The 26652-nt window shown below is 38.1% G+C and overlaps 1 protein-coding gene across 1 annotated transcript in view; it reads right to left on the bottom strand.

Moving 5' to 3' along the window:
• Nucleotides 1–26652, bottom strand: part of VWA8 (von Willebrand factor A domain containing 8) — a 209027-nt gene that overhangs the window by 161472 nt on the left and 20903 nt on the right. Inside the window, exons 3-9 of the mRNA XM_075422478.1 lie at nt 23896–24026; nt 21746–21856; nt 7427–7594; nt 5778–5942; nt 5319–5368; nt 4883–4991; nt 1910–2014 (exon numbers count right to left, since the gene is read on the bottom strand). Of these exons, the coding sequence (XP_075278593.1) occupies nt 1910–2014; nt 4883–4991; nt 5319–5368; nt 5778–5942; nt 7427–7594; nt 21746–21856; nt 23896–24026 (839 nt within the window). The remainder of the gene's footprint in view (nt 1–1909; nt 2015–4882; nt 4992–5318; nt 5369–5777; nt 5943–7426; nt 7595–21745; nt 21857–23895; nt 24027–26652) is intronic.

Below are 26652 nucleotides of genomic sequence, written 5' to 3'. Positions count from 1 at the left end.
TTCACTTGCAATACACTTTGAGTATTTATTTTTTAAACTCTTGACACTTCCCAGTTAAGATTAGTATTTCCTAACTGTATTCTGTTACACAAAGGGAAGCATTCAGTGGCAAATATTAGCCGGCCACTCTTTGGAAATCAGTAGGAAGGCAGAGTAAGAAGTCACCTTGCTTCTGCCAGACTCGTCTCCCTCACATTTCTTACAGAATGGAAAAAAATAATTTCTTACCCATACTTTATACAGTTCTGGCACCTCAGTACAACCAGTTATTTTCTGTATTGCTTAAGGTTCATTGCTTAACAAGATTTATTGTGTGCAAATAGAATAAAATTCCACATCTGATTATATGTACTTGTTGACATAATGGGACGAGTTTCTATAAGTAGTGATGAGGAAGAGTATAAAAAAAAAAAGAAAAGGAAAATTAACACAGAAAATGTAAATAATAAGGAGGTATTTAAAAGTAGATGATCACTGAGAAAGAAGATTTCATTAGTCAAATCAACCTGTCTCACACAGGAAGGAAAAGCGTGCACAACACACAAAATTAAATAAAAGCAATGGAAAATGGAGGAAGCTGATGGTACTGAACATAAAGACGCTCACCATCTATAACTGATACGAGAAACAAAATTACATAAAGGATTTAAAAAAAAGGCATATTAAGAACAGAAGTGACTGTTACTGCTCTGCTAACAGAGAGAAGTCTATTTCCACCCAGACCACAGTTCTTACGGGCAACTTCAATCACCCTGATGTGTGATAGCTCCCGCTGTTCCCAAACAAGGAGCAATCGGTTGTGGATGTGGCAATCAATGGCAGCCTTGGCTGTAGCAAACATGAAATAATGGAGTTCAGAATCCTGTGGGGGAGTGATGAAGGCAAGTACCAGGCTACAGATCCTGGATTTCAGGCCAGACTGTCTTATTCAGAGAAGTGGTAGATAGGACTCCACAGGAGGCAGCTTTGAAGGCTCATGAAGGCTAGCAGGTCATTCAGGACAACCTCCTTCAGATGCATGGACTGTCCATCCCAAAACTCAGGAAGACAAGTAGAAGACCAGCCCAGTTAAACAGGGAATACAGAACTGAGCTCCAATGCAAAAAGGCAGTAGAAAGGAGCTGTCAGCAGGGATGGGCTACAAACATCTCCCTGACATGCAACCTTGGTTTTAAGAAAAACAAAAATTCACTAGCTACAGAGTTGGTAATTTCTAAATATGTACATACAAATAACTTCCAATTTTCAGGACTGAAAGAGATGGGTAAGATGCTCTAAACTGTGAATGCTAATTTTCGACAACGTACAGAAATCCTACAACATATTCAAAGTGAAAGAAAGTCGGCACTGTGCGAAAGTTTGAAAAGGATAAATAGAATAACCCAGCACAATTATAGGCCTTGTAAGGTATTATTAAATGTGGACAAAACAACAAAACAGACCTGACCAACAACAAGCAACAAAACACAGGCCAAAACCAGAGACTAACATAATCTGTAACGATGCTATACTGAACGTATTTTGTGCACGCGATCTCTATTGTCATTTTAGTATCTCCTCTTAAAGGTCAAATGCCAGATGTATTTTTCAAGCATTTGACTACCTTAACCTTGTAAGTAGCTGCTTTCAAGTTAATTAACCACTGACATAATGAGGGTTCTTCTGTAGTCTTGAACTGAGATCTAAATATTCTACAGAACATAGAAGTTTCACCTTTCACTATAATGAAATCTACTATGTTATTAAGGTTATTTATTTTAATATTGTTTTAGCATCAAAAATAATGTAACCATTTAGTTTACTTAAGAATTCTTTTTTTTCACAGTAGTGGTGAATCAATGTTAGTCAGGAGAATTACTGTCATAATTCATCACTCCCTGGAATTATAATATATATGTGCAACACTTACTTTCAATGCATCTTTGACTGCAGTCCTGCCTTCCTTTCCAAGGAAAACATTATAGGGGTAAAGACGGTCAATAACACGCTGGACTGACATCATAGGAAAGGAATCCTAATTCAAATTTAAAAATACAAATTAAAAAAATGATTGGCTCATTCTATCATCAGCCACTAACCTGAAAATCCTATATAGTGCTGAACTGAAAAGTGTAAGGGCAATATACAAATGGCCACTACATGCAGTATTCGATCAAATGTCGAAACAGGTATTTCTCAGGTGCAATTCATTATAATCTAAAGTAGATGAGGAGAACTATGTCCTAAAAATTACTTTTTTCCTGTGCATAAATGAAAGCTACAGTGACTGGCTTAGACACCTGAAGACATTTAAGGTCAGGAGACAAATCCCACCACAGGTAACTGAGTTTCATAATACCACTAGAAAAGAATCAATATGACAAGAAGTCTATAATACAATAATGATCTATTCATTCACAGTGATTTCTAGTCTTTAATTTTTATTCTATAACACTGTACAGATTCTACTTAACAAATCAATTCCTAGAAATTTCTGAAGTTTGATCAAAACTGTTTTATTTTGAAATAAGTTACTAAGTACACCTGCACTTTCTACATAAAATTGCAAACTACTTTTTTTTTTTACTATCTCCTTGTTAGCTGTAAGTACTAACTCTTTTGGCAGTTGCTGCCTGAAGCAGACAAAGATTCCATTATTTTGCCACAGTAGCAGACAAAGAAATGGAAGTGCATTTATGAATACTCAATAAACATATGCATAAAGCCTTGCATGGTGGAAAAAAGTGTTTCAAAAAGCCTAAAGTAATGCTGAATTGTTTGTTTCAAAAAAGACTTGCAAATTCTTGAGGGCTACTTGTGTGTAACACTAGTGCAAAATGGTCAGTGGAGAGGCATTACTTTCTTAAGCCTTCAAAGTAAGTAAAAAGTAAATAATATAATCTAAATAAAACCACCTGATTTTCAGTTATACATGTGGATTTATGTAAGCACCCAACTGAAAGAAGAGTCGCTTAGAAATGAAATCAGGAGATGCATATTTTATGACATGCATAATTCAATTCATACTTATAATCAGTAATACTATTTATAATGTTCCATATTAAAAAAAGATCAGTAAAAATAAACCATTTAAGGCACTGTAGTAAATGTACTGCTTAAAGGATCTGGGAGCCCTTATTGCATTTTAAAAGCCCTCTATCTATTTATAAAGACATAACATATAATTTGTCCACATTATCTCGAATTAATAATAATTACAATGGTGTGTATGAAATTAGCCTCTCCAGAACAGCACCCTACAAAAAAATTCTCCCTTCCAGCAGGGAGGAGTTTTCAACCTAAGAAATACATTCTGAGACTGTGTGAATCCATGATAGAAGATAAAGCAGCTAGTCATTACAATGCATTCCCTCCACACTTTTAAATGGTTAAATCAAACAAGCTAGAAGTAGAGGATGGCAGTGACCGAGCATGGGAAGGAAAAATGCTGTAGCTAGAATCCCTGAGAACAGTCGGCTTTGAAAACCAAGTGATTAAAACTAATTCTAAAAGAAACAGTTCTCGATTACCTAAAAAAGACACTGTCATATAATGGTAACACTTCACATTCTGTAATGTAAAATAAAATGCTTCCTTCATTTCATGGTTTAGATAATAGCTTAGGGCTCATTTTCTTTCCATTACTCTGAAAGCCATCTGGCATTCATTTAAAAATAATTTTTCACTACAGGGCTCAAAGAATAAAAAGTTGCAATTTATTTTAAAATCCAACATGTATGTCTTTCCTAAATCCCTCCAAATACTGTTTCATTTCTCCAAACTTGAATTTTAATCACTTCTTAACATCTGATGTAGTATTACTAATTCAGAAAAAAATTACATATGTAAGTATCCAGCACTGACGGGACTGAGCACCAGAGTAACACAAGTAATTGGTATGTTTTAATGCAAATAATCCAATAAAATATGTAGAAGTAACCTGTCACTGAGCAGTACCATGGGTAAAATGACTGCACAGGAGATACAACTGAGAATTATCCTAAGAGTCCTTTCTACAGACACTTGCACCTTGGAGAGAGCATTTGAGAAATTGTCCTGGTATTCTGCCGTCCTGGGGTGACCACATCTTCCTGCATGCAGAAGAGTACCAAGCCCAGATCAGATCTCCCTAACTTCCTTCAGGAGGCACCTTCTGCTTTTACTTTTACTTCTTACCATGTAATTATAAAGTTCAAGGGACAAAACACTGTCAGGGAAAGCAGCAAGACTGCCACTGCTTTAGTCCTGACCTGCCTGATCTGCCACTGTGAACTCAGCAAGTGTACAGTTGTTATATTTCCCCATGGACCATAGCTGCCAGATAGTACTGCATCGTCAAGTGCACACAGCCCACATCTTCAGGTAACCCTCTATGTCCATGTTTATTCTAAATCCACCAGCCAACCCAAAGACCTAATGTAGGCTGCATAACTGTCTCCTATAGCCATATCTGAATAGCTGTTTTGAGTCATTTTAGTGTCTTTGGAATGCAATCAGTCTGATTTACATGAATACCATTAATTCAGAAGCACTTCCAGGTTATGATTTTTGTCTCTCTCCACTGACTACCTCAGTGTCATCAGGTAAACTGTACATGCCCCTGAAGTCAGGTAAGGTGATTTAGCAGAATAAAAACCATTATTTTGAGCACTAAGAGACATTTCATCATATCACAAATCTTGTGTCATGCCATACATTGTCCTTTGGTATTATGCTATATACTTGGTGTACTATTATCCAGAGATATGTGACTGGGGATTTTGTCTCTCAAACCATCTCAGTTTTTCTGGGTTTATTTTTCAAATGTGCATGTTAATCTTCTTCTAACAACACGAATAATCCAGATCTAATTTTGAGAAACTTGAAGCCCATACAGTTTCACAGCACATGTGTATGCACATACCAAAATATGAACCGCAGCCGATAAGCTGTCTAAAGGAAAATCAGGAAGTCCCAATGTAGAAGATTCTTGAGAGCAGAGAGTTGTAGCAAAAGACAGGAGATGAGAAATTCTGCATAGGAAAAAGTAATTACAGAGTTTTAGACAAGCTATCTATATTTAAAACACTAAAGCCTACAAAGCTAAATACAGTATAAGACGCTGAAACTATTTCCGAGTGCAAATAAGTAAGGTGTGATTGAAGTTCCAAAGCATTAAGGATTCATTATACGAAGGCTGCACACGAAAAGCTGTGTGAGCATACACCCACACGTATTAAAAAACTTCTTCAGTTTTGGTCTCTATGCAGTGATAGAAGACACAAAAATAGCAAGGAAGCCTGAAAGGACATTGCTTTTCTTCATTCATTCCTTTTTTTTTTTTAATTATGAAAAATTACCTCTCTGTGGAAATGTTTGATCCAATTGAATATAACAGCTGAAGATGGTCCTGAAAAATAGAACATAAAATCACAGAGTAAATTAATTCTGGGATCATACTGTGGGTCACAGCTCATGATATAAGAGGCATTTTCTATTTTTCCCCTCTAATTTAGACATGAGGAGTCTAGTCACTCCTTGATACCGAATTATTTTTATTTAAAAAAAAAAAAGAAGAAAGATTATCAAATCTTTCTTTTAGGGTTATATGTTTTACAGAAGTTATTTTTCTGCTGCAGCATTCCTTGGCAACTTTAAGACTGCTTCTCAGGAATTTATTAGGGCCCAGTATGAAAAATTCCCTTTAAGATAAATTTATTACTCAAAGATTCTTTTCAGGAGTGAGTAAGTAAAACATAATGTCAAAATATTAGCTCTACTCAGTACAGATAATCCAACTCTTCTGCTAGGACACTTACCTTAAAGGGCAGATGATAAATGTCTCTAGCTTGAAACCGGGAGCGAAGGGGTGGATCCAAAGGGTTCCCCGAGTATTTAGGTACTGGCAGGCCCAATGCTATCACTCGAAAATCTTCACGAACCCGAACAATCTTCCATGAATCTAACTCTGATTTTGTATGATCCTAAAGTAATTAAAATAAAGCAACGAGATGAAAAAAAATTACATCATTAAAAACTTACGACGACTAAGCTGAAGATTGACTAACAGCCCTGGTCCTTCAGCCTAAATGCAGTAGTGTTCACATTTCTCATTCACAGGGGCTAGAAAAGTATTGAACCAGTTAAATTTGTGGATGGTACAAGCAAGTTCTTCCAAAAGGAATGCAGACAGAATGCTTGATTAGGTGCAGCTTTCAGGCCTGTAGCAATTTGATTGAAGACCCCACAGATGGTTAAAGTTGAAAAAGTACCATTTCAACACTATTTTCACATATAATAGAAAATAAACAGATCACAAAATTTAGTTCATTCTAAAAAATTACAAGTGGGTTACTACAAGCAAGTTTTTTTCTTCTTTTTTCCCCTCTTATAAAGGAGTCTGAAATCTGCTACTAAAAATTTTCATTTACAAATTACGCTTTATTATAAGCAATAACATAGAACTAGACTCCTTCACGAGGACGTTAAATGTTGTATTTCCATTGTTGTCATGTAAGATTCACTGCATACAAAATAGCGTTCTTTAGTCTTCCCACATCACAGTTAAGTCTTCCTTGAAACCACACATGAGAACATTTCCTGCAGACTTAGATGTACAGTGATTATTCACACAGAAGAGAAAATTAACATTAGCTTACATAATACAATATTCCCCAAACAACAAAACAAGAATATTAGATTTAGTATTGTAGCAAGAAATTTATTTAATTCGTATACTATTAGCAGTGTGCCTGAGGCACTCATTTTGAAACATTTCATCATTAGAAAAGTGTTAAAAAGGAAAAAAGAAAAGAGGAAAATGCTTTGCATAACTGCAACCAAATCCTATCTAAGTTTGAATTCTCATTTTCAGTCTTTAAATACAATTACATCTTAAAAGCTTACTTTTAAAATGCAATAATAATGCTTCCAACAACGGCATTACTGATTAAACATAAAAATGTTTTTGGAAAAGGCATGGATCAGAAGAATTGTAACCACAGATGAGAGGCACAAGAAATAACGATACATTTGCAGAAGTCCACTACAATACTTCAGTGTAGTTGGCAACTTCATACAACTCAGGATTAATGACAGAAGGCTTATTATAAATTTCCTTCCTGTGCCACATGGGTCTGAAATATATACCTAACCACAGCTAGGTATGACAGACAGAAACATGAGCAAGCATGTTCATACAAGGTTAACACGGACTACTCTTTTTCACGTGGACATACAAGACACGGGTGAAAACTTCTTTTTATTGTTGCAAGCAGTAGTCTGACTTCTCACACAGCTTTCACCTTGCCTATTTCATCCTACGTAACATCCAGAAAAAACCACAGAAACCTTGGTGAGGTTTCCCCCATTTGACTCATAAGTACTCTCCCCTTCATAACAATATTGCTGCACTACCAAGAATATGGGGGGAAAAAAAACCACGAAAATCCAAACAGCATTTCCATACCTGCAGAAGTTTGTCGTAACGCTCTGCAGACATGAGAAAACGACCATCTTCAAGTTGCATTTCCCTGTTCTCCAGCAAATTGTTTAACACCGGCAGAACGTTCCTCTCGGCCTTCTCCAAACCCTCCAGCACAAGGATTCTGCCTTCGGTAGCTGCACGAACTGCACACTTTCAAAAAAATAAAACCCCCAATATTACAACAGAAATAAACATTACATATCTCATTAAATCCTGCTGGAAAAAAGAACACCTAGGTGCTTCCCAAAACAGCATTTATTTCTGTAAGAATCAGCAAGATTCACATCAGTAGTGATAAGGAAGAGTGACAGCTGACTGCCTTAACAGTGCTACACATTCATGAGCTGGACTTTTCCCTCCTAATGATTATGGGACCTGACAGAAATAAGTTCCACTGTTTTGTACTGACAGCATAAAATTTAAAACCTTTTAGACATTCTAGTGTATACTCAGTATACACTAATATGTGGCACCCTTTCTTTCTGATGTTGTGTAGTATTTTGTATTTTGAGGTATTTTAACACCCTCTAACAATTCTGGGACAGCTATTGATACAAAAAACATACAATCTAGGTGGCTTTACATTTTTACAATTTTATTAAAATATTTAGAAAAAAGTCAGGTATTCCTTTGGATTGTTCTGGTATGCACCAGTGTAATTCACCCTCAGTATAGTGCTTTCGTTTGACTGGAACATCAGTCTATTGAAACCAAACATGAATGATAAAAAACAGATAGTGCTATAAATAAACAGATGTTTAAAAATGTGATAAAATCAAAAAGATTTAGAATTATATTCCTTGACCAAACATGGTCTTCTACAAAATGAGAATAAAAGTGTAACCATTAACTTGACAGTCCTTTGGAGCCTTTGGGATAGCAAGTTATTTCTTTTCTGTATTTCACTTTTTCAGTTGTTTATATGTGGCTGTTTATTTAAGTGCATAATGTGGAGCCAAAATGTAAAACTAAACTCCAGTGCTGGTAATTTTGTGCAACTTTCTTGCAGTCAATGACATTCACTCAGGTAAATTAACTACACTTCGTATCTAATACTCACAATTACTGTCCAGTAAAAGACTCTGAAATTCAATGCATTCTTGTCTGCTTCCAGTTTGCAGAAGTTTAATCAGATAATAATGGGGGAGGTTTAGGCACAGACAACATTTAGAGGCACCAAAGAGTCTTCCTTTGCATTCCTATTACATTTTAACACAATTTCAGACAAAAGCACAGTTGCAGAGGGAGAACAAATGAAATCTGTTCCCAGCATGTCTCCTATAAACTCCTACAGAAGAACCTGTCATATAATGTTAGATGGAAATCTCTGATGAATACAATACATGCCAAAAATTGGGACAGAGAGAAAGAAGGAAGATATGAGAAAGAATAATGAAGAAGTAACAGAATACAAAAAGAACAAGAAAAAAAAAAAAGAATTACATATGAAAGCAGATGTATAAAGGACAAAAGCATAAGCATAAACTAGGAACAAGGAACAGTTCAGCACAACAAATAAATTGCTACATGGTACAAACCATACAACAGAATCAGAGATCCATCTCAGAAAATGAAGACACTAAATGATAATACTAATTAATTTTGATGCTTCTTATACACAGTATTGAAGCATAAATAACTACTGGCAAATTAGCCATAACGCCATAACATATCTAATCTGGATTCAAGCAAACATTACTGAAAAAAGGCACTCACAAATCCTGCTACACATCTCCAGATCAAGTTCCCTCCTTTGAAAGACATCCTATGTAACATTTTAATATCTCGTCTCAGTATCAGTATCTGAGGAACCTGGAATAACCCCATCAAACAAGCAATAGTCCCCAGATTATTTCTCTTCCACTCAATCACCAATTCTTTCAAAAAGCAATCAGTATGCCAGCTGATTTTTGTTGTTGTTCTTGTTAATTCAGGACATCATACTCTACTAACAGGCAATATAAAAGTCCTCTCTCCTCATCCAATAAAATTTGTACAAAGGACAAATTTTTACTGACATTCTTCTCTAGGAAGGTCACTGGTCAAGTCAAAAACCCGCTCCAACCTGCCTGAATAGAAAACCTGCGTCTCCAGCAGCCAGTCCAACACCTGGCACGAACAAAACGCTTTTTTGTCCAAACGCATTTTGGAGATACAGCCAGAATATGCTTTAACAAACAATAGATTTGCCAAGTTGGTTGGATTCTGCATACTATAAGTCTACGAAGACTTTATGACCGAGTTTTACTAGCCAGAGAAAAATACACATTCTGTTCATATGGTTTCAAAATATTTTGAGTATCCATAGAATCTTGTTGACTCAAGTTGAGACATGTACACTACGGACGAAGACTTGCTGAAATAACAGGCTTCCAGTATCAACATAAACCTCTCTCCTGAACTTGTACATGAAGGCAACCTGCTGTAGGGGTAGACAGCGAATATCAGGAAGTAAATAACAATCATTCACGTCAAGAAAGAAGATGCTCTCCATTAACAGTGCAATCTTGAGAAGCAGCCTACTACTCTCTGTTGCCTGCTGATCATCAGCTTCAAGGATCAAAATTTTAAAAGTACACACTTTCCAGAGCTTGGAAACTATTGGAAGTTTTTATTCAAGATTCCATTGCTCAGTACAATAATATTTCAAAACGTATGCTACAGATGGTCTTTGCCTACCTATCTGTACCTTTTATAACCAGTTTCAGAAATGGCTGAATGCACAACCATGGTTTTTCACTTCTTAATCAAAGACACCCCGCAACAACGACACCACCACCACCACCACCTGGGTGCTAATTTACTCTGATAGGTTTTCTTCCAAACTGTGCTCCTCATTTATCTTCAAAGCATATATGAAATATTGGAAATTGTTCTCCGAAATACAATGAAATAAACGCACAATTCATCTACCTCTGAAGTTCTTGTGTTAAATAGCACCAAGTCTGCTCTTCAGACCAAAACCAACCACATATCTCTGGCTGAACAATGATATTTCTGCATTCTGGCTGGTAATGAGTAATAAGTTTTTGCAATAAGTTAGGCATACTACAAGGCATCCTCTGAATCATTATTTCAGTTTTATCTGTGTATTGATGGATTGGTATGGAAACTAAAATGCATAAAAAATTAGAGGAAGGAAACTAAGTTTGCAATCTGTCACTGAAAATCATTTTTTAAAAATGCTTCCAAGAAACAAATCTCCATAATTCTATAATGAAAACCCAGAAATAGCTGTGCTGCCTGCCTCCCTCTCTCACTAGCCTCGTTTGTTCTAAATGTTTAATATAAACCGTAATTTGACGGGGGGGGCTTATATTGTGCAGCCTTGATGATAAACCTGAGATTAAAAGCATTCATTCTTGCTAAAAGGCCGAGAAGGATTTGTTAAACATTTACTTTCAGATTTATTGTAACTGCAGCGAGGGACTGTTTTGCTCACCAGAGGAGGACAGATGCTGATGCCTCCCACCCATGCTCCCAGTGCTCTGGGAAGATGCTAACCTGGATACCTGCTCCAGGGAATACCCGCGGCTACCAGGCCGGGAGCAGAAACCCCTTACATGGTGCTGCTCTCATAGGAATGGCTTTATGCAACAAATACGTAACGCAGAGTGCTTACCCTGGTTTCACACTGCAGCTACAAAAATACATTTTTACCTTTAAAGGCAAAAGCATCTTAGAAACAAGACAACCCTAAGTGGACTTCCATTGTCTTTCCTGTAGCTGAACCACAGTGAGTTCTTCCACTTGAGCAGCGCAAAATACGACAACTGCAGGAAGCTGTAAACCCCAATTTTGACATAAATCACAGTGTATAAGCACATGGATGAAGATACACAGTATCAGAAAGGGAAGAAGGACTGAAAACAAGCTCACACAATGCACATACTGAAATGCACAAACACCAGAAAAAGGAGGCCATTTTTATAAAGCTAACCAAAACAGTTTGTAAAGACACAAGAAATTTTAACGGTATAGTTTAAAATACCAGAACTAAAATGGTAGTTCTCTTGGGAAAATGCTTATCATAAAGCAAAAAACTCTGGTTGCCCAGAAATCCATGAGGAAGGTTCTTGGGGAACTCTAAAGGGCTTTAATTTTTTAAACCTGGGCATCATTCTGAATACGATGTACAGGCTGCGTTTCAGAACTGTACTGAAAAAACGCTGCTAGACAATTACTGATTACTGTTGAGCAATTTCTCTTTCTCAGGAGCTACCTCAAGATAATTTTCAGGGTTTTTTTAGACAATGACTTGCCCCTGCTCTGAAAACTGGATCCTTGTAATGACATCTCAAGCACAGCAACCATAGCTACTATGTGGAAAAACAACAGTACAAGTAGCTCAGTGAACACAAGAACTAATGAGGTAAGGTTTCCCTACATCTGCAGCCTACATTTCAGATGTCCCTTCCAACGCAGTATCTCATTCCACCACCCGCACAATATCCCACGCAAACTCATCTTCCCAAGTCTTTCCATTCACTCCTGTATTTCATAAACATCCCAACAATGTAACATCCAGATGTCTCTTATGGTGAAAAGAGATCATTAACAACCATCTGGTAAGAACAACACAAAACTTGGGCTATTTTTTGAGCTAACACGATGCTGACCAACTGCAGCAGGCTAACAGAACTTCAACTATTAAATCCATGGTGCAGCTTGTCTTCCAGGGAATGGAATTAATTCCATTAATTTGAGTCCCTGTAACCTACCAAGCTACCAAATATCACAAAACTGAGAGGAAATTTGTATCTTTTAAATTTCTTTCCATGGGTCAAATACAATTAATCAAATTTTTCAAATTTAAGTCATTAAAACTAACCAACAAGTAAAAGATACCAGGAAAAGAAATAACAGAGATGCAGAATGAAACATGCTATGAGATTTTACTCCTCATTTTACTAGGGAAGGAAGAGGACATTGACCAAGACTTGTAATTTACTGTAAGTGCCTTGGGTTATTCTTTGAAGAAGATGCAACAGAACTAATAAGATCATCAATTTTTTTATAATACTTACATGGAAATAGCAGATTATCTAGAAATTTAGAGACAGTCTAAAGATAGATGTACAAACAGATGTTGAGGGCAAGGAAGCATATAAGGTTGTCTCCTTCTGGGGAATCTACTTTGCTAGATTTAAAAAATATCTGTAGAGTAGACAGCATGTCTAATGGTATGCCTCTACCAAAGAATATCTTTCAAGATATTTGTTCAGTTTTAAGGTCTCTTAATTCCTTAGTTATTGTTTTCCCTCATGAGCTGAGCAAACAGGAAAGCTGTTGAGCAACACTGAAAGCGATGACAATTTAATGGACTGAAATGATAATACACTTCCTTCAAAATAAAAGTATTGACAAAAATTAAGTAGTAAGATAAAGGGCTGCTAGAAGCCATGTTTAACCAGTTTCAAAGCAACAATGTCAAATTTTTACAAAAACTCACTGTTATCCTTTTCCTTAAATATTTGTAAAATCTCGTGTTCTGAACGTCTAAGGCCATTCAAAGATGAGATTACAAACAGACCTACCATTCATCTAAAATGTGTATTCTATTTTTTGTTACAAAATCTTTCACTCTGCAGATGATAAACTATAGTTTTGCATTTTACAATTTAGGCTACAAATACAGTGAGTTACATATATTCCAAATGTGACGTTCAGGTTTTATTAAAATCAATGTAGTAGTGACTAATATGGTGATTCAAATTAAAAAACTAACTTAAGAATACTTAAAAACTAACTTAAGAACAGAGCACCATCAGCCAGACTAATTAGTATCCAAGGAGAGACTCCAGCTGTTTGCAGGAGTTACCAGTGCGGAAGAATGGCCTGAACTGGTAAGCATCTAATTCGTGATGGAACACTATGGCACAGAATGAACAGCAACAACACGAATTTATCGGAGATTTGAATCAGAAAACCAGGCTAGAAAAGTTTACCCTAGGAAGTGAATCGACATGTGACAAGATCATAAATATGTTAATGTGACAAGAACTGCAAACAGTCTTTCATTTCACAGTCATTTATTTTAGCTTCCCCGGTTATCGATTTCAGCTCCCTCCACACAATTTTTTCTTTTCCCTTTTCTGAACTATCACATGTCAATGATTTGTTTTATTTCCATCACCCCTTGCGCTAACACAACAGTCAGGTGTTTCCACAACAGTGCTTGCAAACTATTTACAAGAGAACATGTCCCCGTCTAGGCAGGATCTGACCATTTTAGCTGCTTTACACCAAGTACATTAGTACAACAGTACATTGACATTAGGTATGTGAAACATTTTGCATCTTGGGCAGAGAGCAGGCCCAGGAGCAAGCAACCTAAGTTTCTGAACAGATTTACCAGTGCAAATATCTACAAACAACGAAACCGAGGGGGGTTTATCTTCATGCTATGCAACTCTTGGCTCCTGGACACGAATAAGGGAGATGGGTTATTTAAATTTTTCTTCCTGATGAATAGCAGAATAAAAAGGAAATTAAGTACTTGGCAGATATCTAAAAATGATGAAGTTACGTATCACTTGTAAATCACTTCGATTCAGAGCACCATCCATCCAGTCCATATTGCCTACGAACGTTATGACCCCACATATTACAAAGTATTGCCCCTTTCCACATTGTAGGAAATACTAGCTGAAAAGAAAGCAGAATATAGATGCAACAGACACAAACATAAGAAAAAAGAACCCCACACCTTTGATTTTAATCATTAAGGAATTATAAATACACAGTCCAAATATTACTGACATTACATCACAGACTTTCATCTCTATGCCCTCCACATCAAAACAAAATACCAGAGTCTGAACTGCTAACTCAACAAATCCAGTTACATGCTGACACTTCTAGAACCATAAAAGAAGTATTGGAAATGATTAAAACAAAGTCACCTCTATGAGTTAAGAGGCTACTAGGGGCTCTTATCAAGCAATTTCTTTTTAGATACAAGATACAGAATCATAGAATCATAGAATCATAGAAAGTTTTGGGTTGGAAGGGACCCCTAGAGGTCATCTAGTCCAACACCCCCGCAGCGAGCAGGGACACCACTAACTAGATCAGGTTGCTCAGAGCCCTGTCCAACCTGGTCTTGAATGTTTCCAGGGATGGGGCCTCCACTACCTCTCTGGGCAACCCGTTCCAGTGTTTCACCGCCCTCACTGTAAAGAATTTCTTCCTTATATCCAGCCTAAACCTACCCTGTTTTAGCTTAAAACCATTACCCCTCATCCTGTCACTGCTGTCTCTACTAAAAAGATTGTCCCCATCTTTCCTATAGGCTCCCTTTAAGCACTGAAAGGCTGCAATCAGGTCTCCCCGCAGCCTTCTCTTCTCCAGGCTGAACAAGCCCAACTCTCTCAACCTGTCCTCATAGGAGAGGTGCTCCAGCCCTCGGATCATTTTTGTAGCCCTCCTTTGGACCCGCTCCAACAGTTCCATGTCCTTCTTGTGCTGAGGGCTCCAGAGCTGAACGCAGTACTCCGCATGAGGTCTCACCAGAGCAGAGCAGAGGGGCAGAATCACCTCTCTCGACCTGCTGGCCACGCTTCTCCTGATGCAGCCCAGGACACGGTTGGCCCTCTGGGCTGCCAGCACACATTGCCGGCTCATGTCCAGCCTTTCGTCTATCAGTACCCCCAAGTCCCTCTCAGCAGAGCTGCTCTCGATCCTTTCATCCCCCAGCCTGTATTGATACCGGGGATTACCCCGACCCAGGTGTAAGACCTTGCACTTGGCCGTGTTGAACCTCATGAGGTTCACACAGGCCCACCTCTCCAGCTTGTCCAGGTCCCTCTGGATGGCATCCCGTCCTTCTGGTGTCTCAACCGTACCACTCAGCTTGGTGTCATCTGCAAACTTGCTGAGGGTACACTCGATGTCGCTGTCCATGTCATTGATGAATATATTGAACAGCACCGGTCCCAGTACGGACCCCTGAGGGACTCCACTCGTCACTGGTCTCCATCTGGACATTGAGCCGTTGACCACTACCCTTTGGCTGCGACCATCCAACCAATTCCTTATCCACCGAGCAGTCCACCCATCAAATCCATGGGTCTCCAATTTAGAGAGAAGGATGTTGTGGGGGACCGTGTCAAAGGGTTTACAAAAATCCAGATAGGTGACATCCATAGGTTTTCCCTTGTCCACCCTTGTTGTTACATATACTATGTGAATGTCAATGTCAATAAAGATTCACTTCATTCAAATACTGCTGATTTCTACCTGGTATTTCCCCTCTTTCTGTGCGATGCTGGACACAAGAAGAAAATTAATAGTAACATTCAGACTTCTGGAGCACTGCATTGCTTGCCTCTACTTTCTCCGGACTTTGCTACCTAGCTCCCTGTACTAGACAGACAGATGTTGCAGTGACAGTCAGTAAACTATGTTGTACTTTTTGACACTGCCTTTGCGTTGGCTAACTTACCAGCTCATCAAAAATCCACTGTGACTTCTGAGGTAGTAAGTTAATAACTCGCAGAATTACACAATTTGTACTCACTGGTTAATTTTTTTAAAAGCTGAATTTTTCTTACCCATCTCTTTGCTAGGGTATAGAAAGAATTTTTTGATATGTATATACAAAACTATATACTTATGTGTATACACACACTCTCAAATATGATTATAATTTCATTCAATTAATCTCATGTTGTATTTTATAATTCTCTTTCTAATCTTTTTTGATTAAAAGAAACGAAACTCAAGTCTGGGTAGTGCTACTCCAGGGGATTTCATGCCTTGTTCATTTCAGAGACAGAATAGTTTGAGCTGTCATTTCTGTCACTCTGGGTGTTTAACTGATTACTACATGAAGTTTTTCAAGCCATGGTAGAAGATCATTTTTCTGGTATCTTGACAATCAATTCTACATTTTATCATTGTAAAACTTATGATGCTGGTGCCGTTCGGGATGCAAAAGTATTCTATTAAAATTAGTATGTTCGCATAGTTCAAATACACACCAAAACCGAGTCTAATTCTGTACAGACAGAAACGACAGCGATATACATACTTAGCTGCTCCGTGGATACAGCTAAATCAGCAAATCTTCAAAAACACGACACTGTATTTGTAATTTTTCAGCACATAACTATATGATATTTTTCTACTTATTCCAACCTCAGTTAGTTTGATTGTCCCAAACGGAAAAGACTGTACACTTAATAGTCTGTGTTTGGGAAACGTGTTTCATTTAATGCAAAAGCTGGCAAATGCAGGGTAAACAAAACTGGGCATTCCAGGCAACTTGGTTTGTGGCACAATCCTGGAGGAGTACACCTGTCAAGCACTAACAAAATGGCTTAGCTACCCTCCCAATTGCAACCAACACACTAAAATAATGTGGGATTTCCTTACATGCAATAATTAATAATGTAGGAGGCTGTAGTAGTAAGAGTTTAAACGAGAAGTGTGCCTTTTACAGCTGTACACACGTGACAAAAAGCAAAACTGCATCAGAAATGGTAAAAAAAAAAAAGGACATAAAAATATCAAATCTAATTCCTTAATTTTTGAAAATACAGTAGGCTGATACTAGAATCTCCATACTGGTTCAATCAAGTTGGTGGCTCAACTACAAAGAGTTACAGAAACAGAAAACCACTCTGCAAGATAAGCTCTTCTATCAATAAAAGCAAAATTGGATGCTTCCATTTAAATATTTAAGTAATACAAAGTAATTATAACTAATTACTTGATAACACAGCATAATTAATCCATGCAACAAATTATAGAATAAAACCAAGAGGTTACTTCATTGTCTCAATAACAACAATAATGACACTTCTGAGGTTTTTAACAGTGAATTAACAGCTGAAAACCAAAATTCATGGCCCAAAGTAAAGACAAGAAAAACGAATTTTCGGCTGTCAGCACTTGAATTGAAACAAATAATTCACCATTACCCCATTATAAGTCCTCTATTTTACAGGATTTAAATTGGGAATTAATTTAATAATTCAATGTTTACTGTTATTTTGATGGTCTATTTCTGAGGTAATAACACCACCCTTCCCCTCCCCCATCAGATACGTCTTCTAACTTCGTAACTCAAAATCTTCTCCCATTTGATTCACTCCAGTACTAAAATATGCTAATATGTGAGGATATTTCATACACCAGCCCTTCAGTATACCTTTCAATACGGAATTTCAAACACTGCTTCCAAATCACCATCTATCTTCTATAACTAACTGCAATCATACTCCACAACTTCATGTTCAAATATATCAGAAGTTTTGAAATCTCCGAGATATCAACTCACTGTATTTAATTTGTCACTATTAAATGCAGAACTATAAGCAACTGTAATATCTTAACAATCACTCACAGACAACTTTGCAAACCTTTGTGGGTCTGCAAAACTGATGATTCACTACATTAAAGTTATTTCTGGTAACAAGATGCCAGCTTTCGTTACAGCGTATTATTATTCAGAGTGTAAGATAACTACATTACTACATTATGACTTGCACACAAAGAGCCTCATCTATCTTAAACAACAGCTAAGTTTCATTTGACCCACAGAATTCATACCGTGGATGCTCTGGAAATGAGACTTTCAAGCTTTGCTGTCTTCTCTTGGGTGTCATGAAGAGCAAGCAAGGGAAATGGTATGTGAATCTGAAAATGATAGCCTGTATCTTCAGTCCCTCATACGAGTTCACCTTCTCTTCAGCTCACCTATGGCAACAGGAGCAATGCAAGCTCTTTTGGGAATATTTCATTAAGGCTACCTACTGATAGTCTCCTCTGTCTTGAAACAGTTCATTATCTGGGGTTTAAAGAGTAGTGTCTCACTTCTGTAATGTTTTGAATTGGTATAGCCATCTGCAAACCTCAAAATCATTAAATGAAGTAATTAAAATTCAAAGCCCAATGTAACCTGTAAAATTTCATGCCCTTTTATTATTGAGCTATAATTAGATCTGTGAGGGTTCTAAATATAACTATGAACCTTATTTTATGTGTCTTTAACTAAAACATGGGGTTAGAAAACTTCAGCTGGAACTTCACTATCTGACATTCATCTTTCATGTTTCCAATACTTTAAAAGAGCCCATCTAAATACCAGTGATTTATTTTCTTGCCTTCCCTTCAGAGCTTAAACGTACATTGGTTACATACAGAATCACAGAATCACAGAATGGTAAGGGTTGGAAGGGACATGAAAGATCATCTGGTTCCAACCGCCCTGCCATGAGCAGGGACACCTTCCACCAGACCAGGTTGCTCAGAGCTCCATCCAACCTGGCCTTGAACACTGCCAGGGAGGGGGCAGCCACAGCTTCTCTGGGAAACCTGTGCCAGTGCCTCACCACCCTCACGGTGAAGAATTTCTTCCTAATACCTAATCTAAATCTGCCCTCTTTTAATTAACAGCCATTCCCCCTTGTCCTATCACTACACACCCTTGTGAAAAGTCCCTCTCCATCCTTCCTGTAGGCCCCCTTCAGGTACTGGAAGGCTGCTAGAAGGTCACCCCGCAGCCTTCTCCTCTGCAAGCTGAACAGCCCCAGCTCTCTCAGCCTGTCCTCATAGGAGAGGTTCTTCAGCCCTCTGATCATCTTTGTGGCCCTCCTCTGGACCCGCTCCAACACATCCATGTCTTTTCTCTACTGAGGGCTCCAGAGCTGGATGCAGGACTCCAGGTGGGGTCTCACGAGATCGGAGTAAAGGGGCAGAATCACCTCCCTCGACCTTCTAGCCATGCTTCTCTTGATGCAGCCCAGGACACGTTTGACTTTCTGGGCTGCAAGCGCACATTGCCGGTTCATGTTGAGCTTCTCATCCACCAGTGCCCCCAAGTCCTTCTCCTCAAGGCTGCTCACAGAATCACAGAATCACAGAATGTTCGGGGTTGGAAGGGACCTCTGTGGGTCATCTAGTCCAACCCCCCTGCTGAAGAAGGGTCACCTAGAACAGGCTGCACAGGACCTCCTCCAGGTGGGTCTTGAATATCTCCAGAGAAGGAGAATCCACAACTTCTCTGGGCAGCCTGTTCCAGGGCTCCGTCACCCTCAGAGGGAAGAAGTTCTTCCTCATGTTCAGACGGAACTTCCTATGCTTCTGTTTGTGCCCATTGCCCCTTGTCCTGTCTCTGGCCACTAGTGAAAAGTGACCGGCCCCATCCTCTTGACACCCACCCTTCAGGTATTTATAAGGTCCCCTCTCAGCCTTCTCTTCTTCAGGCTAAACAGTCCCAGCTCCCTCAGCCTCTCCTCGTAGGAGAGATGCTCCAGTCCCCTCACTATCCTTGTAGCCCTCCGCTGGACTCTCTCCAGTAGCTCCTCATCTTTCTTGAACTGGGGAGCCCAGAACTGGACACAGTAATCCAGATGGGGCCTCACTAGGGCAGTGTAGAGGGGAAGGAGAACCTCCCTCGACCTGCTGGCCACAATCCTCTTAATGCATCCCAGAAGGCAAGAAATTCCTGAAGAACCACACAGATAGCCTTTTTGTCATCTAGAAAGTAGACATTATAAATAATTTAGAAGATATCCAAGTTATATACATGAATAAGAAAGATATGGCTGAGGATTATATGGAAACTTGGAATTCTAAGCCAATTCCCAGATGCTATTTTAATTCCATATGGTGTGCAATGATTTCATAAAATACAGTAAAGCAGTGGCGTGTGATCTGGAAAAGAAAATGAGTGCGTGCTTTTAAGCGTTAGACCTTAGTCCCTTTTATGGGTAGGTGTGGAATTTCATAGCATTCTTCCCCTTTTACTGGAATCAGATGGTTCTGTATCTCCTGGGTCAACCTCCCATTGCTACAGCAGCCACAATATGGATGAGAAAAGAGCCTTCCGAAAGCAAGTTGAAAATTATTAGCAAACTGATTAAAGTACTGCTTAGAATTTATTCACTTCAGCAAACAACCTACACACATTCACTCTCCACCCAGTCTGTACTTGTGTTTGGGATTGCATATATGACAAGTAACACAGGAGCTGAGGAAAGACATCATGATTCCGATCGATTTTAGTACTTTGGTATCTTGCTAAAGGAAAGTCTTAGTCTGAAGTGCTGCTGTGCTGCATTTTGGTAAAAACCTTTTAACTGAAAATTTCCAACACATTGAAGAAGAAAGATAATCTTAGACCTGTACCTTAGAAAGCTAATCTTCCTCAAGTGTTCTTACCGGAATGAGAGCACTCAAAACAGCTTGTACAAAGTGAAGCAAGCTGCCTCACACATTGGGATCAGAGTCTTCAGACAAATACAGGTTTAACAGACCATTTCACATTTTGGTGAGCTTCTTACAACCCCTGATACAGTGGTTCTTACTAATATTAGTTAATTAATGCTCTTACACCAGGGGTAAATTACCTTAACTATCCTGTAGCAAGCGTGAGGATAAGGCTGCCCATAACAGCAGTCAGGCATGGAGCCAATGTGAGTTAATCAGTTACTGCCACAGTCTACACAAATGCTCTTATGCTCTGGTAAATGAGAAGCCATTTACACCCCTACTCCACAGTACAATACTTTAAATTATCTCATATTGCACAACCCTGTTTCCAGATAAGCACAAGATAATTTGAAGTCCTAGAAGTAACTAAAAAAAAATTGTTTCAATTAGTTGTTATCCTTCATTCTGAGGAGCTTCCATTGCTCAAAGTCATTTACTGTGTTTGAAGAAAATCTATTTGAAGGTTTCTTTAAAGTCTGGAGGCCGAAAAAGAGATCATTGGGAATTAAAAAAAAACTAAGTCACTCTATGGTTATACTAAATCAGCCAATGGGTTGGGGCAATACTGATAGCAGGAGTGTTTAAATCATTATTTCAGCCCCGATCAGCAGTGAGCTTTCAAATCGGATCTCCCAATTGTCTCCATTTACTGTGCTTGGGTTTCACAACACAGAGCAATCTTCAAATATATGAACCATACTCTTTTTCAATGAAACTAGATCAGAAGATTCATTTCAGGAATACATTTAATGTGCTACAAGTGTTAGCGAAGAGACGCATCAAGAGAAGTACTCGTCTACCTTGCACATGGATCTCACTCCTCGTTACAGAAGTATATCAAAAACAGCCTGCCTAAATCAACTCTGTAGTACTCTTAAGAGACAGAGTGATCTTGGATTGGGGTAAAGACAGCATTTTCAGTAATAATGAGATCAAGAGTGTTATGTGAGACTTTCTAACTACACCAGAAACATGTCAGTCAGTCTGTAATCCACATACTAATTTTTCATCATATAAACCACTACTTCCTTCAAACTACTTGTAAACAATAATTAGGTGGTGCGTGTGACTGCAACTTGCCTGATCAAGATAAAAAGCACTGCCATCTCGGATCTCTCGTCGCTGTTTGAGGTCAGTTTCTGTTGTATCCCTTGATAGTGCGATATATTCAACCTCCCGCTTTGTTAGCTCCTGTGGACAATAGTCTAAGGTTATTAAAAAAACAAGATTATATCCCCAGTAAGTGAACTTTAACAATAGGCCTAGTGGTATAACTGTGCCAAAGAGCTCTAGGCAGCAGCAGAGTGATCTGAAATAACTGAGAAAAATCTAATATCTCTGGGTTTTAAAAGGTTTACAGTGTGTTCTGCCTCAAACAAAATGTTTTGAATTTCTGCTCAATAAACTTTTATTTTCCCCAAACTGGTTCTAAAAACATAATAACCAGCTATATATTCTTTCCATTGAACATCTGCAACGTCCTGTAAGTTAATCTTCTGGTTCTGGACTCTGAAAACCAATCTACAAATCATGAATACATGTGGTACAGTTGTGATTATTACCTGTACGTGCTTTACCAGTACACTGATGAACTATATTGTTCTTATCCTCTCTCCATCTAATGTCACGAGATGCAGACTGCATCTGTAAAATTATAGACTATTTAAAAAATGAGAACCCTTGGGTTACTGTTTTGTTCATTTCTATTCAGTATGAGATATACTTAAAATTTTCTATATTAAAGGAAAAAAAAAAATCCCCCATGTATTTGTACCTGATGTTCCTGTTACTTCCATATCTGAATTATTATGCATTCTGCTAGGAAACAGATTTATGCTGAAATGCTCTTAGCTCTTACCCCTCAGATTTCTCTTAAGAGGCAGCTTTTAACTATAGTTGCATGAAAAAATGAAGCAAAGATATAAAAACCCATGAAAATTATTTCCATTCCACTTTTTTCAGTGCCTATTGGTTACAAAGACACCAATTCCTTTATGCTGCAGGTAGATACAACTGAACTTTCTTATACTTGAAGGAAAAAACCAGAAGGTGAAATACAGGAGAGTTTTCTTTGACAATTAGCCCTATGTATGAGCACGTGGTAGTAGCTTTCAGCAACAGCAGATAAAAGTTTTCCAGGCTTAAACTGCTTCATTAAAGAGACCATAGCATGTATCAGCTCACATGCAAAGACCAGCCTTCATGTAATCGGCACGGCACTGAAACAGTAAGCTGCAGCTTTTCTAATAAGCTGAAGTGCATATAAACAGTGATATAAATAACAAGACACGTTCAATGTCCCATGCCTGGATATCAGGTGTTTTCCAAGTCCTGCTTTTAGGTTATACCAAACTCTTCTCATTTATTTTTAAGGAATGCATCGAGCTATCAGTAGCATATCTGTTTTGCTGAATTAAGAAATCTTTGGTCTCCTTCCGGAAGTTCAAAATGTTGCTGCTTTCTCCTGTATGCTTTACATCTGAGAGCTAGTCTTTGAACTAGTAGCTTTTGATTTTTAAAGGAGTGGTTGATCTTTATGACAATTGTTTATATACCTCCATTTGTGATCCTTCTGCCCAAGCAGATTCTAGACAGAGCTCACAGCAAAGTCCTACCTGTATCACCTTTCGGGGCAGACAATCCCCTCTTCCTGATGATGTAAGGGCACTGACAATTTAAACTCGGAATTTTGCACATGGTGCTGCCATGGTTCACGCAGATGGACGTAGGCAAGTCCTTCCCACATTCCAAGAGAGGATCATATACACATCCAGCCTTTCTAATCACTCACGATAACTGTTTCCAAATGTTAGTCAGAACACTCCTCTCCCAAATCCTTTCCCTCATTTCTTTTTTTATAGAATGAAGCAAAAACGATTTGTTGTCTGTAACAGTAGGCAGATATCTTAATCTCCTAACATACATAATGCCTAGAACAAACTGTTTCTCCATTTGTGATAGCATATGGTAACACAGTTTTCCAACTCTTCCACCCCCCCCGCCCCCCCCCCGAGTTTAAGCATTAAAAACATGTATTAAAATGCCTGTACCTTCTATTCGTCTGTAACAAAAATCGAACTTTGGAAAGCACATTTGTGGAAAAACTTCTTTATCTCCTAAGCAGCTTGCTGTAAGATTTTCTAGGACCACCTTTTACCATTTGGCTAGTAGAGGAATGACTAACTGACACTAATGGCTATGTCTCCAAGAATTTAAACCAACATACTTACCAGATACTGCATGGCAATAGATCTCCGGAGAGGCCCAGGAGGACCAATAAGAAAGACATCTTGGCCAAGAAGATCTTTCTGCATTATCCATCTTAAATGTTGGACCACAGACTGGGCCAAAGAGTCTGTCACTTTGACACAGAAAGACAAGAACACATTATTTAATTTTGAAAAGTGCTAGATACATGGCCATTCACACATTTTTTTTGTTCTTATTTCCAAACAAAGCACAAAGATGTGCTTCCCTAAAGCTGGATAGCTGAAAAGCAGAGAATTCCACACAGTTTGTATTACACTACTTAACTGACAAGTAACCCACATACAAGTACCTATCTTACCCATTGCATTTTTCTCTGCCCAACTTCTTTCCTCCAAAAAAAACCCCCAAAAAACAGAAAAAAATGTTGTTCATTCTCATTTCACATTAAACTGATCAATACAAACACTGTTTTTTACTACCCAATGTTGAGTGAACTCCTCAGCATCAGTTAATATTATATAGATACATTATTAATAATTTGTAAAAGATCTATCCAGCCTATATCTCAATGCTTCTGTAAATCATGAACTTAAAAAAAAATACTGTGCTTGCATCAAACTAAGATTAATGTTCAGGGACATATTTAATTTCTTCTTTTCTTAAAAGACAGCTGCATTCCTGTTTACATCTTGACACAATAAAGCACAGAATTAAATTATCAAGGAAATGCAAACCTTCCAATATCACTACATCAATACCACCCAGCTTCCAAAATCATCATAAAAAAACTACTCAAAGCAGATCCACTTATTTCTATTAAGAATATCGTACCCTTATTATTCTAAAAACCAATAACCTGATCGTAATTAAACTAAAACCTTTACCACATGTATGCAAACGTTGGCAGCACTGGAAAGCATCATGCAGAACAAGCACACTGAAGGAGGGGTACTGTCCCCGTTGCTGTACACCACTCTATCCCCAGAATACTCCTTCGCGCACCCCCCAGCAAAGCCTGGCTCTTTCTCAGGCACAAGCAAAAAGCATTAGTGCAGGAGGAGGAGGAGAACACAAGCAAGCCAGGAAGGAGATTTACGTATGCCTGTATGCGTATAGTTGCTTTCAGAACAAGCTGACCAGACCAATGATGGAGTTTGAAGCTGGAGCCTCAAGGGTGGTGTCTGGGATGTTGAAGTGCAGTAAGAAAGGAGCAAGAAGCGATGAAATCTTCAAATTAATACTTATTTATTTAGCTGTTCTTCAGTGTGATTACTGGATGCAATTACAAGCCAAAATAGTAAAAAACGAGCCTCGGTTCTACCCCAGCTTTCCTGAGATGGGGGAGGCAGTGTGTGTGGGGCAGAGCTAAGGACGGCAAGCAGTAGTGCCCCTCAGCTCTGCGGGCTTTCCATCAGCTGTGGAACCTTTGTACACCAGAATCAAAATTTATTTTTGTAAGATCATAGAAACAGTATTAAATGACTGTATCAGATTCAAGGAAGATTTTCCAAGCATAAAGGTGGCTAAGAAATACTTCATCAAAAATTTTAACAATGTTTTGGTCTGGCACTTGGGAAAACCACTGAAATCTTCCACAGAAATCTACTCTATCCTTACCACCAACATGAACAGGAATAGCATACACACATAAGTGAGCAATCTATGCACTAGGATTATCAGATTAATTGTAAATAAACATTTCAGATTTGCTTTTTGATTTCTTTTTTAAACAACTATAATTAGCGTGCCCAGGATTAGTTTTTATATATGGTATAGTAAGATCATATGAATGTAAGAATATTTTCTTCTTCTTCACTGCAATACTGTTTTCCAAATGCAATGCTCATCACACATACCACACACAAGAGGCCAAATACAAACAAATTCCTCACAGAGAACATGTTACTTCCTATGAGATTTTCAAGAAAAATCAAGAAAGTTCCTATTACATACATTCTCTGGGAAATAAAGGGTACAAGATCACATCAGAAGAACCACTCTGTCCAAACAGAGGACAGGCATGGTAATTTAAAAGCACCACACAAATAAAAAGTATTACATTAAAGGTACCACTAAAATTGCAAGACTGAGATCTCACTGCAAGGCACATTCATTATTACTTCTACCTGTTGTATGAACTTGCCAATGTGCCTCTAGCGTATTTTTATAACAGCTGTTCTCAAAAATAAAGTTACTTAAAGTGGACAATTAAGCTTAGAAATCTTGCTGAAGCACTGAATTCTTTCATGTCAAGTCACGCATTAGAAGCATGGCAAAACCAGCTTTGACACAGTATGACTACAAATGCCTCTGGTGTAATTCACATTAATATGTGCAGCTATCTTTTTTATTTTTAGGATGGCCTCAAGAAAAAACTCATATCAGACTTAAAAGTGGTACCAAAAATAGAAGCGGGATTTAAGAACATTCAGCAGCATCTGCACGACAAACTGCCATGTAAAAGAGAACATGAGTGTACAGCATTCAAAAAAATCTAAAATCTTAGGAACGTGATCCCCCTGCAAACCTTAAGGAATTTCACGGCACTTGTCTACTCATCATTGTGTTTAAAAAAATCCAAATTTACTCTGAAATATTAATATAAAAAATGCAACTTTTATAAGTCTCCTATAATTGTCTAATTTTGCTTTTTTTGAGAAAAGGACACAAAAGACACAATTCCTTATCAATACACTTCCTAGAAAATGGTTTCCTCGCTTCACCACTCACTTCATTCTCCTCACATAAGATTACAACTGGATCAATCGTAACATGTG

The sequence above is a fragment of the Opisthocomus hoazin genome, chromosome 1, assembly GCF_030867145.1.
Source record: "Opisthocomus hoazin isolate bOpiHoa1 chromosome 1, bOpiHoa1.hap1, whole genome shotgun sequence".
Taxonomy (NCBI): domain Eukaryota; kingdom Metazoa; phylum Chordata; class Aves; order Opisthocomiformes; family Opisthocomidae; genus Opisthocomus; species Opisthocomus hoazin.
Note: the sequence above shows the minus strand (reverse complement) of the source record. Positions and strands in the feature narration are given on the sequence as shown.